Source organism: Ruditapes philippinarum, unplaced genomic scaffold, assembly GCF_026571515.1.
Source record: "Ruditapes philippinarum isolate M1 unplaced genomic scaffold, ASM2657151v2 ctg2426_1_1_1_1, whole genome shotgun sequence".
In the NCBI taxonomy this organism is placed as follows: domain Eukaryota; kingdom Metazoa; phylum Mollusca; class Bivalvia; order Venerida; family Veneridae; genus Ruditapes; species Ruditapes philippinarum.
The window spans coordinates 27,433-43,226 of record NW_026855841.1 but is presented as its reverse complement, the minus strand read 5'-3'; the positions used below and the strand labels follow the sequence as shown (position 1 = coordinate 43,226).

Here is a 15,794-nt window from a genome sequence, read left to right as displayed (position 1 = left end):
GTTTAGAATATTAAAAGGATAATTGAATATTTTGAATACGGTTTTACCCTTTAATGCATCTAAGTGGTTGCATTAAAATGATTTTCAATTCTGTCAAGTTCAATCAGCCCTAAAGGGAGAACATTAGGGTCAAGTGAGTCTGAGTTCTGGGCTCATGTTTATCTGTGACAAATTTGGTTGAAACAATGTCTCATGCCATCCATCGTCTACTGCTATTTTAAGTTATGTAATTTGGGAAGATAAATATTTACTTGTGAAGTTAGTATTAGTACACAAACCAGTGACACTCCTGTCTGTGACTGTAATACTGTTAAACTCAGGTGTTCAGCAAAACAAAACAATACTTAAGAATAGTGTATTTGAATACCCAGTTGTCTAACATTAATAAAACATTTTGTTGTTTGCTTTCAATTTTAAGATGTTATATTTATTTTTAACTTCAGCTTGTAATGCAGGGATATATGATGGAATAATAATTCATGTTTTGTAGGCTGCAATATGTCGCTGTAGTCAACCACTGGCAGGATTCAGCGCTAGGTGTGTAGAAGATGAACAAATGTTACATGCAATACTCAAAGCTAACCCAGACAGTGGATACATGTATGTCGTAGATACAAGACCAAAGGTAACTAGAGAAGATGTATTTTTAGCTCATATGAGCACTTGGTATATAGATGACTTACATGAACACTACTGTAATAAAGTGTTTAGGTCACTTGGGCACTTGGTATATAGGAATCTTGCATGAACGTCTACCCTTATAAGGTGTTTAGGTCATTTGGACAGAATTCACATTAATGCTAGAAAAGATATCTTTCAGATTCTCCATATCTTAGTCAAATGTTGACAGTTATACCTATCTTTTACAACTTTAATTATACTTAATGTGAGACTTAATGTGAGACTTAATGTGAGATTTAATGTGAGACTTGAGGCAGGGGTTTAACAACATGCTGTCTGATCTGAACTAGATAGGGAGTTAATTAGGATATGATCTTGGTTTTAAAAGTATGAAATGTAAGTTCTTAATTGTGAATTGTTTGGGAGCCTAACATTAAGAGATGATATTGAGGCCTATTTTATTTTACAGATAAATGCGATGGCAAATCGTGCTGCAGGTAAGGGTTACGAGAACGAGGCTTTCTACTCGGATATGAAGTTTCAGTTCTGTGGTATAGAAAATATACATGTGATGAGAGGTAGTCTACAAAAATTAACTGAAGGTAAACATTTATTATGTCAAAAATATATTGTTTCAACAATTATTGTGTGAACATGTCACAAGGAATTCTGCTATCTATATCTTTACATTTATGAAGGGCTCAATGACCAAGTGATTATGGTTGGTGACTCTATATTACTTGTATATTTAAATCCTGATCAAGGCAATATGTTTAAATCCTGATAGGGATTTGAATATTTTTATGTTAGGAAGCTATTCGGCTGGCATATAGAAGGTCAGGGGTTCTACTCAAGTGCCCACTTAAGCAAGAAATCAAATATACAAAGGACACCCGAGGTCTTCCTCCGCCAGTAAAACTAGAGTATTGCCAATTGACTTTTACAGTATTGTGGGTATTAATATTTGTGTCTGTATTAGAAGGAATTAATAAAGTTTTGATTTTGTCTATATGTCTGTCCCCATCTTTATGCTCCCTATATTGATAGATAGGCAGGCATGTTTTTCATCTTGTCTATCTGTTGTTTTTGTATTTTTTGTGAGACACTTGAGAGGTTTATTTTGATGTATTGAAATAAGACTGAATTATAAATGAGATAATATCAAGATCAAAATGTTAGGAAATTTTCCATGACATTATTAATTAACTGATACAGTCTAGGGGCAATTGTGTCTAAGAAACACATTTTGTATTTTTCAGTTTGTGAGTTGAAGAATCCGTCTATGAGTGCTTTCATTTCTGGTTTGGAGACAAGTGGCTGGTTGAAACATATACAAGCCATACTGGAAACATCTGTATTTATATCAAAGGTAAAATGTTTAATGTATGTCAAGTATTCTTTGAATTATGTCAAAAATACTGATTCAGAAATTGGCTAGTAAACATAATAAACATCAATTCATCACACTATAAACAACCAGTTTTGTAATAAACAATTAGTAATATAGTTAAAAACTTTTGATTTTTTACCACTTCATACTTATGTTATGATGAATACTCTTAAAATGGATTCTTTTCATTGATTATTTGATTTTGTGATGAATATTTTCTTTTTGATTTTTATTTGTCAAAGGAAAGGATTCTGTTTTCCCTCTTTTTGAGCTATAATTTGAAAGTTTATCACTAAACAAGTGCATTTCATTACTTCTATTTACTCTTATAATTTTTTTTAACTCTACATCTATCTATAAAGTCTGACCAGAATCTATATTGCCAACTGCTTTATTAACATTTTTTTGTCATTAACCCCTAAAATTGAGAATGAACCATTCCAGCTTCAAATATCACCAACTTTCCATTGTAAGAATTATGTAAATGAAGTTAATCAAGGAAAAAAACATAGTTTCTTCAATTATCTCTCGGACTCTTCAAGGAGAAATAAGATAAATGTTTGTTATATTTTATATTATCCAGGCTGTGTTAGATGGTATAAGTGTGTTGGTACATTGTTCAGATGGCTGGGACCGTACAGCACAGACTTGTAGTTTGTCATCATTAATGCTAGATCCGTATTACAGAACTATATCAGGATTTATGGTAAGATTTAAGCATTATATATAGAAGAGGCTTGAACAGCTGTGAGAGTCTTATAGTTGTCAGAACTGTAGTGAATGATGTATGCATCAAATTCACTGTATATAATATGCATTTGTTGTTTTAAACATATTTATTTAAGCTCGATTGCAAAACAAGTTCTTGCAGCTTATATTAATCACTTTTGAGTCCGCTTCTAGAACCAACTGGTACTGGTGTAATATGAGGAAACATGGTTGTGACCTGATTTGGGCTCAAACTTATGATCCCTGGGTTGAGGGGCAGATACCTTAACCACTAGACCACTGCTCCCCTTAAATATACATATACATTTATTATATCCAATAATTCTACAATTATGAAACCCCATTCCCTGAGAGATTGATATATTGACTATCAAAAACATTTCCAACCATGACTTGTGATAGAGTGAAAGTGACAAGTCAGGTGACCATGACTGATGTTTTGAAAGTATTATAAGGGTAAACAACTGCTTTGATCTTTTTGACAAATTATTCTTTGATTAACTCCCTTGTAAACAGATAGAAGTGATAAGTATTAACAGATAGAAGTGATAAGTAAATGAAATCCTCATTGGTTTATTTTTCTCTTTCAATTAGAAAAAAGAAATTCTGTGAGACAAGTATTATGATTACTTTTTCTTTATTCATTGCTGTATTTCACTTTTTGTTAATATACTTTCAGGCATTAATAGAAAAGGAATGGCTAGCATTTGGGCACAAATTTACAGATCGTTGTGGGTTTCTTAGTTCCGTGGATAGTAAAGAAACATCTCCAGTATTTACACAATTCCTCGAGTGTGTGTGGCAAATGATGCAGCAATTTCCCTGTGCATTCCAGTTCAATGATCGATTTTTGATCACGCTGCACGATCACGTGTATTCGTGTCAGTTTGGTACGTTCATTGGGAACTGTGAGAAGGACCGTGTAGATTTAAAGTAGGTAACAATTTACCGTGATGAAGGTGTATATATTACTGAAATGTATAAGATGAATATAATAATTATGAGGAAATGTGCCCCAGTAAGGTTATATGATATACTAGGAGAAATCCATTAATTAAAGGTTAATATATGACAAAGTCAGGCCAGACGGTAATGATGGGTCTGCTTAGTAAATAATGACTTGAGAGAGCTTTAATCAGAGGGACTTTTTTTATTCAAGGCCAATTGTCATTCTTCAGCTAGACCCTGATGCATATTATTATCTTCAATATGTTTTTGATTCATTTTCCATGAGAATTACATATTTTAAAGATTATCATTCTATATAAGTTTTGGCCCAGGGTATCAAACTCATAATAGATAACATGATGCCATAAACAGCTTGAAAATTAGAGGCAACGGAGTTAGTATTTATAGTAAAGATTATTGTATTGATAAAGTTATACTAGATAAACTTACTCACTTTAAAAAGATTACAAAAGTTTGGTACTGTTTCTTTATGCCGCCACTAATTTTGGATCCATCTTAAGACCGTCAAAACGGGGAAACGTGAGGGCATCCATCTTCACATTTTTAGCTGTGTAAATGATGTAACTTTTGCTTGCTGATTTGCTGATGAGAAATTGGACATTTTGTGATTTTTAGTGACTGATATAAATGTTTATTATATACTTTTAAATGAAATATTGAGAAATATTGATGAAATAAAATGCGTATTTTCATTTTCCGTATTTTCACTGTAAAAATTTATTTTTCACTGCAGTGAAACATATTTTCCGTATTTTCACTGGTGTCTTGCCGGACTACTTTCTTTTAAATTCTGCCAGTACTCAAAATTTAAGGGAAAGTCTTGCAAATTTTAATGTCCTGAAAGAGAAAAATGTATATAATAAACAGAAAATTCAAGTTTTTTCTATAAATACATGATTTATTTTCATCTTGTGGCATGAAAATTACCATATTTCACTCGTGGCTACCGCCACTCATGAAATATTTATATTCATACCACTCAATGAAAATAAATCATGTATTTATAGAAAAAACTTGAATATCCTCTATATATTGATAATATATATATTATTTTAGGTTGTCAGATCGTACATTTTCACTATGGGGCTTCCTTAGTAAACACAAGATGGAGTATCTAAATCCACTCTTCAAAAAGGAGTATGAAGTCATGCAACCTGTTCTCATTCCAAAAACTTACCCACAATGCATCAAGTAAGATATTCATTCATTAGTTGTTCTAGTTTACCTTGAGTGTTACATGACACAAGTTAAAAATCTTGCTGAGTTTATGTGAATAAGAGTAAATACAACGGAGAAGTTTAAATATTCTGGAAAAATGTCAAACATGTATGTAATGGATGAAAACTGTTTTGTCAATAAATATCAGAAAGTTATTTTTTTACATTAGCATCCCTATAGATTATTGGAGCGTTCTTATTATTAAACATTTATATGAATGAAGTTGAAAAAAATTCCCACCGCAAAAGGAAGATGTCATGTATAAATTTTGACTTTTTATCATGCTTTGTCTTAAGAGACCGTTTAATTAAGCGACCATTTTGGGTTTTTCCCTTGCAAGGTCGCTTAATACAAGTTTGACTGTATATAACTTAATACTATGTTAATAGCCAACATATGCTCGATGTCTGTCCAGTATGTTTCTACTAAGTGATCTAGTCTCTTTTAATGGACACATCAGCTAATATTAGATAACATATAAACACAAAGATGGATATTCTATAAACTTGTTATACTACACCTTTAGATGATCTTCATGTTTGTTTGTTTAAACTATTTTGGCTCCTTCTATTGGTCAAAAAGGCCTTGTTGGTCTGGCTGAAAAAGTCTCTGACCAGATTGCATGCCCCTTAGCACTTTATTTTTTAACCCCCCTCCCCAGGGGCTGTGAATTCTTTTGTTGCATGGAAGCTATTCAGGTAGATACAGGAAGTCAGCTGCATAAAATAATGCATTGAGGGGCACCTGAAGTTTTTTTCCGCTAGTAAAGCTTGTAAAGTTGCCAAATGATCTTTTAAATTGTCAGTGTGACTTAAAAAGTGATAAAGTGTCAAACAAATAATTGAAAATGACCTTCAACAGCTTTTGCATGTTTATATTACAGATTTTGGCGAGGAATGTATAATAGATTTGAGACTGGAATTCATCCACGAGATCAGATCAAAGATATACTATCTGCAGCCAAGGATCATAGTTCTTCATTAGAGGACCATGTCAGACTTCTAGAAAAGGTAAAAATTCAAAAAGAAAAAAACTTTTCTACTTTCAGACTTGGATAAGTGATCTTATATGATGATTATGCCTCCACTCTGCGGGTGTGGGGATAAACATTTGTCAGTCTGTCCTTATGCCCACCCATAGACTGACAAAACTGTGGAATATTCTGTGTTTTTTTTTAATCAGGGTTATTTCACTTTGTCTTAGGTTTTTTGTTAATAGATCTTTGAGGCAAAATTTATTAACAACTTACTGTCTTGGTTTATTTGTAAAACCTTGTAATTAAAATTTAATTACAAGGTTTTACATAGGTCAGATTGTCAATGCTTGCTTACAAAACTTGTTTACATGCAACCTTGTCAAAGTATAACAGATATTTAACTTTAACAACATGTAATAATTAGTATGGAACATGTTTATTTCTGATATGAATCTATTTGCAGAGATTAACACAGATTGGTCAGATTCTCGGTAAATCAGATGAAACGATACAACAGACGTTACATGCTTGTGTTTCCATGGATTCGTTAGACGGTGTTATAGACGATCCATTTCATCATAGACTGAAAGATAAACTGTTTGATAACCAAACTAATGGTGATTGTCTTATTGTTAACCAAACGGACTTACAAAAACGTGAAAATCTGGAAAAGAACAGACTGATTGACGGCAGTTCAAATCAAACAAAAAGTGACTCAGAATCTGGCTTTGACGAGTCGTGTTCACAGATGTCACGATCAGGTATAGACGATCGTATCTCCACTCTAGAACCCGAGTCTATGTCCCAATCTATCAACCTAGAAAAGTTAAACCTCGACCAGTTACATCTTGAGCTTCAGTCAGTAGCAGTGGATTGGCGCCCATTCCGTAATATATATACATGTAGTTGTGCAATGCCGTTTGACCATTTTATGAAAAAGGCAAGCTTGATAATTATTTAAGTTCAGATGAGTATAGGGTTTTTTCTCACACATATATTTAAGTTCATGGGAGTATGGGGGATTTTTTTTTTACATATTAAGTTCAAGTGAGTATATTTTTTTTCTCACAAAGTTCACATGTGAGCCTAGGATACATCTTCTTATGTTAATATATTCAAGGAAACATAAGAAGTCTTGTTAATATTTGTTTGTGATGGTGAAAGCTTTGAGAAGTTCTATACTTGTTTTATAACGTTTTTCTTTAATTTCCTAACACTTACTTGACTGGGAAAAATTGTAGTCTTACTCAGTAGTTACTCTTCATCAAGAATTGATTTATCAAGAGATAAAGAAATTTAGCTTGCTCATTAAATTTTTTTACCAAATTTGCATTTCAAGGAAGAACACAAGCTGTTTTTTAATACAGTCCAAGATAAATTGGATTGGAATAAATGTACTACTTGCATCTACACTTACTTATATAACTTGTAGATATATGCTTGTTATAATATTTTTACTTATGATTAATGTTGATGTGAAAGCAGAGTGATATAGTTTAAAATGAAGTCTGTTTTTCTACCCATTAGAGTCAGATTTGGACTTCAAAGTTTGGGAATATTTAAATAAAATTTGATTGAAAGTATATAACTCTAAGAGAAAGTGGACAAGAAAGTTTCAGTTTGAGTCAAGAAAAAAACACCTGATATAACTCATACAATAACTCTTTCTCACTTTCTCACCACCACAAGATAATGTAATGTTGTAAGGTCATCATGTATTCACAGATACTTGAAATAATATATAGATACTATACTAAACTATACTAAATATATACATGTATATCCCTTGCATGAACCTTCATCCTCCTATGATATGCATTGAGGTTGAAGTGGTCAAGGTCAGTGATGCTAAAAATAGATACATGTATTTTCTACCTATGCTTATAGAACCATTATTTATTGACCAATATCTTAGATATTTAATCACCATGCATGATTATCATCTACCTTTTTGTGGGAGATCTGAAGTCTGTTAAGTTAAGATATCTGAAGCTAATGTTGATTTTTTTGCCTTTGTATATAGTACATATAGTTAATCATCACCATTTGTGTCCATATTATTTGGTTAAAACTTAAGCCTAAAATAAAATCATGGCAGAAAAAAAAATTTACTTGTGAATTAATGGAATCTATTTTACTTGTACTTCTTTGAGATCCATACACTTTACATACAAACCAATTTACATATTAACATAACATTCAATGGCAAGATAATACATGATATTCAATTCATCAAAATATTTTATATCTTAATAGTTATATCAATTTTATTAACCAGGTTTTCCGAAGGAAAAAACTGGTTATTAGATTGAGGTATGTCGGCGGGCGGGCGGGCGGGCGGATGGGCAGACGGGCGGGCGGCGTAAACAATTTCTTCTGTGCGCAACTCCTCCTACATTTCTCAAACGGATTTTGACCAAACTTTCACAGAAGCTTTGTCATCAAGTGCCCTGGCGCATATTGTCGGGGTTTTGCGATTAGATAATATTTGACCTTATTATGGCCCTTTGTTTTTTTTCCTTATATAGAATATATAGTGAACAATTTCTTCTGTGCGCAACTCCTCCTACATTTCTCAACGGATTTTGACCAACTTTCACAGAAGCTTTGTCATCAGTGCCCCTGGCGCATATTGTCGGGGTTTTGCGATTAGATAATATTTGACCTAATTATGGCCCTTTGTTTTTTTTTCCTTAAATAGAATATATAGTGAACAATTTCTTCTGTGCGCAACTCCTCCTACATTTCTCAACGGATTTTGACCAAACTTTCTCAGAAGCTTTGTCATCAAGTGCCCTGACACATATTGTCAGGGTTTTGCAATTGGTATATATTGGACCTAATTATGGCCCTTTGTTTTTTGGCCGGGTTGCACTGGTGCAAATCCGGGTTATAGTATGGTGAATGTTGGGCGGCGGGCGGCGGGCGTCCGGGCGGCGGGCGGGCGGGGAAAAAAACTTTCGTAACAGTTTTTTCCAGCAACTACTTATCACAGCTCTTTGATATTTGGCATACAGCATTGACACATGGTCCATACTGTGGGATTTGATTTCAGGTCTGTCGCTCATCCCACTTCTGTTTATCCACTTAGTTAATTAGTTAGATTTTTCGACATTAATGGTCAATGGTAGGAAATTTTCGTAACAGTTTTCTCAGCAACTACTTATCACAGTCTCTTGATTTTTGGCATACAGCATTGACACATGGTCCCATACCGGGGATTTGATTTCAGGTCTGTCGCTCATCCACTTCCTGTTTATCCACTTAGTTAAATTAGTTAGATTTTTCGACATTTAAGTGGTCAATGGTAGGAAATTGTCGTAACAGTTTTTCAGCAACTACTTATCACAGTCTCTTGATATTTGGCATACAGCATTGACACATGGTCCCATTACCGTGGATTTGATTTCAGGTCTGTCGCTCATTCCACTTCCTGTTTATCCACTTAGTTAAATTAGTTAGATTTTCGACATTAATGGTCAATGGTAGGAAATTTTCGTAACAGTTTTCTCAGCAACTACTTATCACAGTCTCTTGATATTTGGCAATACAGCATTGACACATTGTCCCATACCGTGGATTTGATTTCAGGTCTGTCGCTCATCCACTTCCTGTTATCCACTTAGTTAATTAGTTAGATTTTTCGACATTAATGGTCAAGGTAGGAAATTTTCGTAACAGTTTTCTCAGCAACTACTTATCACAGTCCTCTTGATATTTTGCATACAGCATTGACACATGGTCCATACCGTGGGATTTGATTTCAGGTCTGTCCGCTCATCCCACTTCCTGTTTATCCACTAGTTAAATTAGTTAGATTTTTCGACATTAATGGTCATGGTAGGAAATTTTCGTAACAGTTTTTCTCAGCAACTACTTATCACAGCTCTTGATATTTGCATACAGCATTGACACATGGTCCCCATACTGTGGGATTCGATTTTATGTTGTAGCTAATCCACTTCCCTGTTTACCTACTGAATTAAATTTTCTACATTAATGGGTCAATTGAAAATTTTTTCCGTAACATCACAGCCTCATGATATTTTGTATACATATGCAACCCGGCCTTTTCTGTTTGACCCATTTTTTTCATTATACGAGAATATATAGTGAAAGTAATTTTTCTGTGCGCAACTCCTCCTACATTTCTCAACGATTTTGACAAACTTTCTAGAAGCTTTGTTATCAAGTGCCTGGCACATATTGTCGGGGTTTTGTGATGGATAATATTTTACCGAATTATGGCCCTTTGTGAATTTTTTTCCTTATACAGAATATAATAGTGAACAATTTTCTACAGTGCGCAACTTCTCCTACATTTCTCAACGGATTTTGACCAAACTTCACAAAGCTTTGTCATCAAGTGCCATAGCACATATTGTCGGGTTTTGTGATTAGATAATTTTTTACCTAATTATGGCCCTTTGTTTTTTCCTTATACAGAAATATATAGTGAACACTTCTTCTCTGTGCAATTCTGTGGGCAACTCCTACAATTCTTAGGGATTTCGACAAAACTCTTGCAGAAGCTTTGTCATCAACTCTTGCTGCATGTTGTCAGGGTTATGAGATTTGATAATGTTTGACCTAATTATGGCCATTTATTTTTTTTCCCTTATATAGAAATATATTGTTTTTGTTCCATATATAGAATATAAAGTGAACAAATTCTTATTTGCACACCTCTTTCTACAAACTATTTTTGACAACTTTCACAGAATTTCTCATCAAGAGTCCTTGTGCCATATCATGGGGTTTTGTGATTTTGGGTGGCGGCGCGGCGTTCACACTTTAAAAAAATGCCCTGCATGACAAAGCTTCTGTGAAAATTTTTGCTGAAAACTGGTTGCATCGCATTGCGATGTTCTTGTTTTTTAATATTTCAAGATATTTTCTTACACCTTTAACTTATATAAAATACTTGATGTATATATATGTTATACTTAAGTTACATTTTTGTTGACAATTTCTATTTACGTGAATTATTTAATTTTACTTCATCACATGTTAACACAAAACTCAAACCTTTTTTTACTTTGTCCAAAATTCTACACATGTTATGATAAACTGTATTCAATTTTTATATTTATGTATTTTATGTTTTGTTATTTTGTAAATACTAAAAAACACTGGTGGAATTTGTGAATGTCTTAACTGGGGGATTTAGGAACAATCAAAATAAGAAATTTATTGCACAAGACCTGATTCAAGACATGTGTTTACATTCTTTCTGTGGAAATTACATAATCTTTAAAAATTTTTTTTTTCTTTTTCCATTATTGGTCAACCTTAATGAAAAGTTCTATACAAGTTCAAATTAAAAGCAACTAATGAAGAACCTTTTACTTCACAGTAAGAAAATACAACATAATTTTTGGCTTTCAGTTAGAATATGTCACTTTTGGCACACATTCTTAAATTGTCAGAATTTAAATTATAGAATTACAAGGTACATTTTAGAGAAATGTCCAACAATTAAAGGATTATACTATATACACATGGATCTTATTTTTGACTCTGTGTATACATAAAACCTATACTTTTATGGAAGAAAATAACATAGGTTTAGATGAATTGATTATTATTTGAATCTTAAATAAAATATTTTTAAAAAAACAGCGGGGGGAAACTGTAAAAAGTAAATAAACAAGTTCATTTTTCCCTCTTGTTGGCAAATAGATGGTCAGGTATACCCATCTTGTAGACAGCGAAACATTTAAATGAATAAGTGACTTTTCTATGATAGATTTTTTTATTAGAAAAAAAAATCTTATAGCCATTTTTATTAAAGAAAAAAAATCTGTCATGCTACATGTAGTATTATTATCAAATTCAATGTAAAAAAACGACAATTGTTCAAAATGATACGATTTCTATTTCAGTACCACTGTTGGAAATGCGGTGAGGTGTTTTGTACAAGATGTATTGCCCGTAATGTTCCGCTGCCCGGTCACGATTCTCACCGACCCGTTCCTGTATGTAAACCTTGCTACAAAGATATTAGACATTCACCGTCGATGGAATTTAACCCACTTATTACAAAGTCATAACATTCAGTGTGATGTAACAGAACCTAGACGTTAAAAACATTACAGCTTAGAAATACACAAGCAATCAACCAATAGAATGATGAATTGTTGATGAAATCATCAGTAAAAGACAAGGATAAAAATTTTATAAAGGCAGATCAACATTGTGTAGATTAAAAATTAGTCTTGCTGTTAAAGAAAATCTATAATGTGAAATATATGAGCACTTGTCTGTAAAATCTATAAAACAGTATGAAAAATTAACATATACTTAAGTTTTATGACAAAACCCTGTTGCAGTGTCCTCAATGTCATGACATATGTTTTGTTTGATTTAGAGCAAACAAAGACATACAAGGTTGTTTCATGTTGGTCTATTGTAATATGATTTAAAACTGGCAGTATTTGAACAAATGTCGCAGCCATAAATTATAAGAAACAAAGTTCAATTTTGCTAATATGTGATTACTACAATATTTTTATCATAGTGTGGACAAATCATGTCGAAAAATGTTCCAAGTTTACAACTGTTAAGTTTTCTTGCCTTTTGAAGATTTCCTTATAGATATCAGACTAAACATGGTTAGTGTAAAAAGTAGAGAAATGTTTAATTTGTAGATTGCACCAAGTTATAGTGAAATCAAAATTAAAAGAAAGAATAATTTTAAGATTAAAAGGTATTTCATACTAAAAGATGTATCGGGAAACATTTGTGCTAACTTTTCGGATAAAAAAAATAATTATGTGTCACAGATTATCATTTAAGATTTACAAACTCTGAGATATGCTTTTGTTGAACCAAAAACAAGATAGAAAATCAAATTATTATACTTATTCTACATGCATTTCTTAGAAATAGTCATTTTTTTCACTCAATTTATTATCATGGTTGTATCAAGGAATTGTGACACATTCTATGTAAGGGCATTGAAAAATGTTGTACAATCTCAAAATGGATGTGATTTTCAAGAATAAATTGATATGAAAAACAAGAAAGACACTTGTTTGAATACTTGAAATAGTAATTTTGTGCTTCTGAAAAGTTTTCAAATGCGAGTATAATTATGCCAGTTGGTCATTCCTTTCATCCTTCGTCAAACATTAATTTATTGCTGAATATCTAAAATATTTAATGTGTTGGCTCATATCACAGATCTCTACCATTGTTACAAGTTGATTAGGTCAAGGTCACTGTTAGGTCAAGGTCACTAGGGCTTAACTTGTGGTATTGCATGTGATGTGTTCTTAACTTTGTAAAAGCATTTATGGGAGGCATCAAATAAGTTTTATCAATATTCTTGTTTTTGTTTAAAAAACATTGATGTGCAATATTTGTATTCTGTAATGAATTAAATCAAATTGTTCTTATGTTAAAGAGTTGGTACATTCTGATGAAAAAAATAATGAGATAAGGAAATTGTCCACATGAATGGAATGCATCTTTAATGTGTTAGTGTGCATTTATTAATTTAGTCAATTTAATATCATATTTGGTTGCTAAAAACTGATTTAGAAACCCTCATAAAAAATCAAAAGTATTTGTTAAAAAAATACTGTTTAATCAGAAATTTTCTCAATGCCAAGATTTTTAGAAAATTAACATTTCTGACTTAATTAACAAATCTATTACAGTTATATAGTAGATATTTTGTGAACATTTATTTCTGTGAAAAGAACCTTCGATTCATGTTAGGAAAATTTAATCTATGTGAAAAATTTCTGATTTTACAGTAATCACAAAACCATATCTGTAATTGTAGTGTTGATCTTATTTTGTTGATTTTTTTTTTGTAGACAAAACTGTGATAATCAATTAATTATGAATCATCATCAGTATAGTAGAGTCTTTAATTGTTGTATAGTTTCTTGTATACATTCAATACTGTTAGATAGTATACTTGTATAGTTTTAATCCTTAGACTGCTTAAGTCAATATTAACTATCCTATGCCACATTTAAGTTTGAGCTGCGCCAGTCTACACATTTGAACAGTCTGACCAGGCTCTATATTGCTAGATGCTCAATTTTGTTATTTTGATATATAAATCCCTTATACCTATAATGAAATGTTCCAAAATCAAAGTAGTAAAGTCCATTACATAAAGTTTGCATGATGGTTAAACCTATTTTACAAACATAATTTTGTGACTTGTTACTAGATGATTAGATGTCAGTCAGTATATTTGTTTACAATTTCCTGACTTTTATTGTACTCACAAGTTTCTTTGAATCCACAAATCTACTGTCTAATTTGAACAGGCACCTTTCCTTTGTTGATGTACACATATTAAATTGAATGTCAGGTCACTCCTGTCATGTGATCAGGAAATAGTCTTAGTATCAATGAATTAAGTTTAATAATGAAGGTATAAAGGCATTTTTGTTGGAAATTGTTAATGTATAACTATAAAGATAAATTAACTTAACTTCTGTTGCTTTGTTCTGCCAAAACCTATTTAAAACTTATTTATTTAGTAACATTCTGTTTAACTGCCATACATAGTATGTCTGTCTGTTCAAAATGCTTGTAATACTCTACATCTATTTATTAATCATAAATGATGCCATTCTGAAATTGCTAGTTATGTTATTCTGTTTTAATTATATTTTTAGTATGTGTTGAATGTAAATGAAAGCTTGTTACTTCTTTATTGTTTCATTTCTTGAAAGATATACATGTATATTTAGTCCATTTATTTATAATTTTATTTGTTATGCTTCCAAATGCAAAAAAAAAAATGTAATTAAAAGTAATGACTGTAAAAGTTGGTTGTCAATTTTGTTTTATGTAATTACCATAGTCTTATAAACATACCAAACAGAAGGATGCAAATTCATATAAAAAAAACTTCATCCAGTGTGGGAATCGCAATGGCCACCTCGGGCTACAAGTAAATAAACACAACACTCTATTAATTAATTGAGCTAAAGTGTGCACCTATACATAATTTTTTAATATAGCCCTCTTTAGCATAAAGGAGAGGTGGAAAGGATACATGTATGTCTCTGATTCAAGGGATCATTTGTTTTCCTATGACAGTACAATTGGTTAGATCTGGAAAGTGGTCCTTAGATTTGTACAAATGAGCCCTAGTCTTATTTTTCTTTTCAATAAAGCTAAACTATTTAGTTTCCATTAAAACAATATTCATTAGTTTGTAAACACAAAATTGCTTGACCGCCTCCGTGGTCGAGGGGTTAGAGTCGATGACTTCTAATCCAGTTACCTCTCTGGCGTGGGTTTGATCCCCGGGAGATGCTTTGGTAGTTTAGCACGGAAGAAGGTAGTCTAGTACTGGTGTAACTCTCCAGGAACGATGGTTCGGAAACTACCCGCCTATATGACTGAAATACTGTTGGGTAAAGGGGTAAAATGAAACAAACAAAACAAACAAAATTGCTTTCAGTGTTTCAGCATCTTTATAGATTCAATAAAGCTTTGGTGTTTAAGAGGCATTATGCTAATTTTTTTGCACTCAAGTTATTTCAAGATTGTCTATTAAAATGGTGATTGACCAATTATTGCTTACAAAAACGCTAAGGGTGAAATATAAAAACTACCTAAATTGCAAAATGACTGGCCCACTCTAGTACCAATACATTCCTAACAATATTTATAAGAATGTCCATGAGTCGAGTGGATTATTGATTATTTTTGAGAGTAAAATATAAAATTGAACATACGGCAAATTGTAAGGGTATTACCACTTTTACCTGTGCACTCACAATAAATGTTTGGATGGGCATTATGTCACTTTAAAAAGTTAGATAGGGAACATATTCTAAAAATAACAAAAGCCAACAGATATATTTATTTTTCTTTATTTTTTGACATTTGGAACTAAACAATAAGAAAATA

General features: G+C 32.1%; 1 protein-coding gene across 2 annotated transcripts in view; it reads left to right on the top strand.

Moving 5' to 3' along the window:
• LOC132744569 (myotubularin-related protein 6-like) overlaps positions 1–14,703 on the top strand; it is a 30,038-nt gene extending 15,335 nt beyond the window's left edge. For both annotated transcript variants that reach the window (XM_060733323.1, XM_060733322.1), the window contains 9 exons: positions 491–625; positions 1,091–1,223; positions 1,881–1,990; positions 2,595–2,717; positions 3,420–3,673; positions 4,766–4,900; positions 5,811–5,937; positions 6,367–6,843; positions 11,789–14,703. In XM_060733323.1, the coding sequence (XP_060589306.1) occupies positions 491–625; positions 1,091–1,223; positions 1,881–1,990; positions 2,595–2,717; positions 3,420–3,673; positions 4,766–4,900; positions 5,811–5,937; positions 6,367–6,843; positions 11,789–11,956 (1,662 nt within the window). In that variant the 3' untranslated portion in view covers positions 11,957–14,703. The remainder of the gene's footprint in view (positions 1–490; positions 626–1,090; positions 1,224–1,880; positions 1,991–2,594; positions 2,718–3,419; positions 3,674–4,765; positions 4,901–5,810; positions 5,938–6,366; positions 6,844–11,788) is intronic.
• The last annotated feature ends 1,091 nt before the right edge of the window (positions 14,704–15,794 follow it).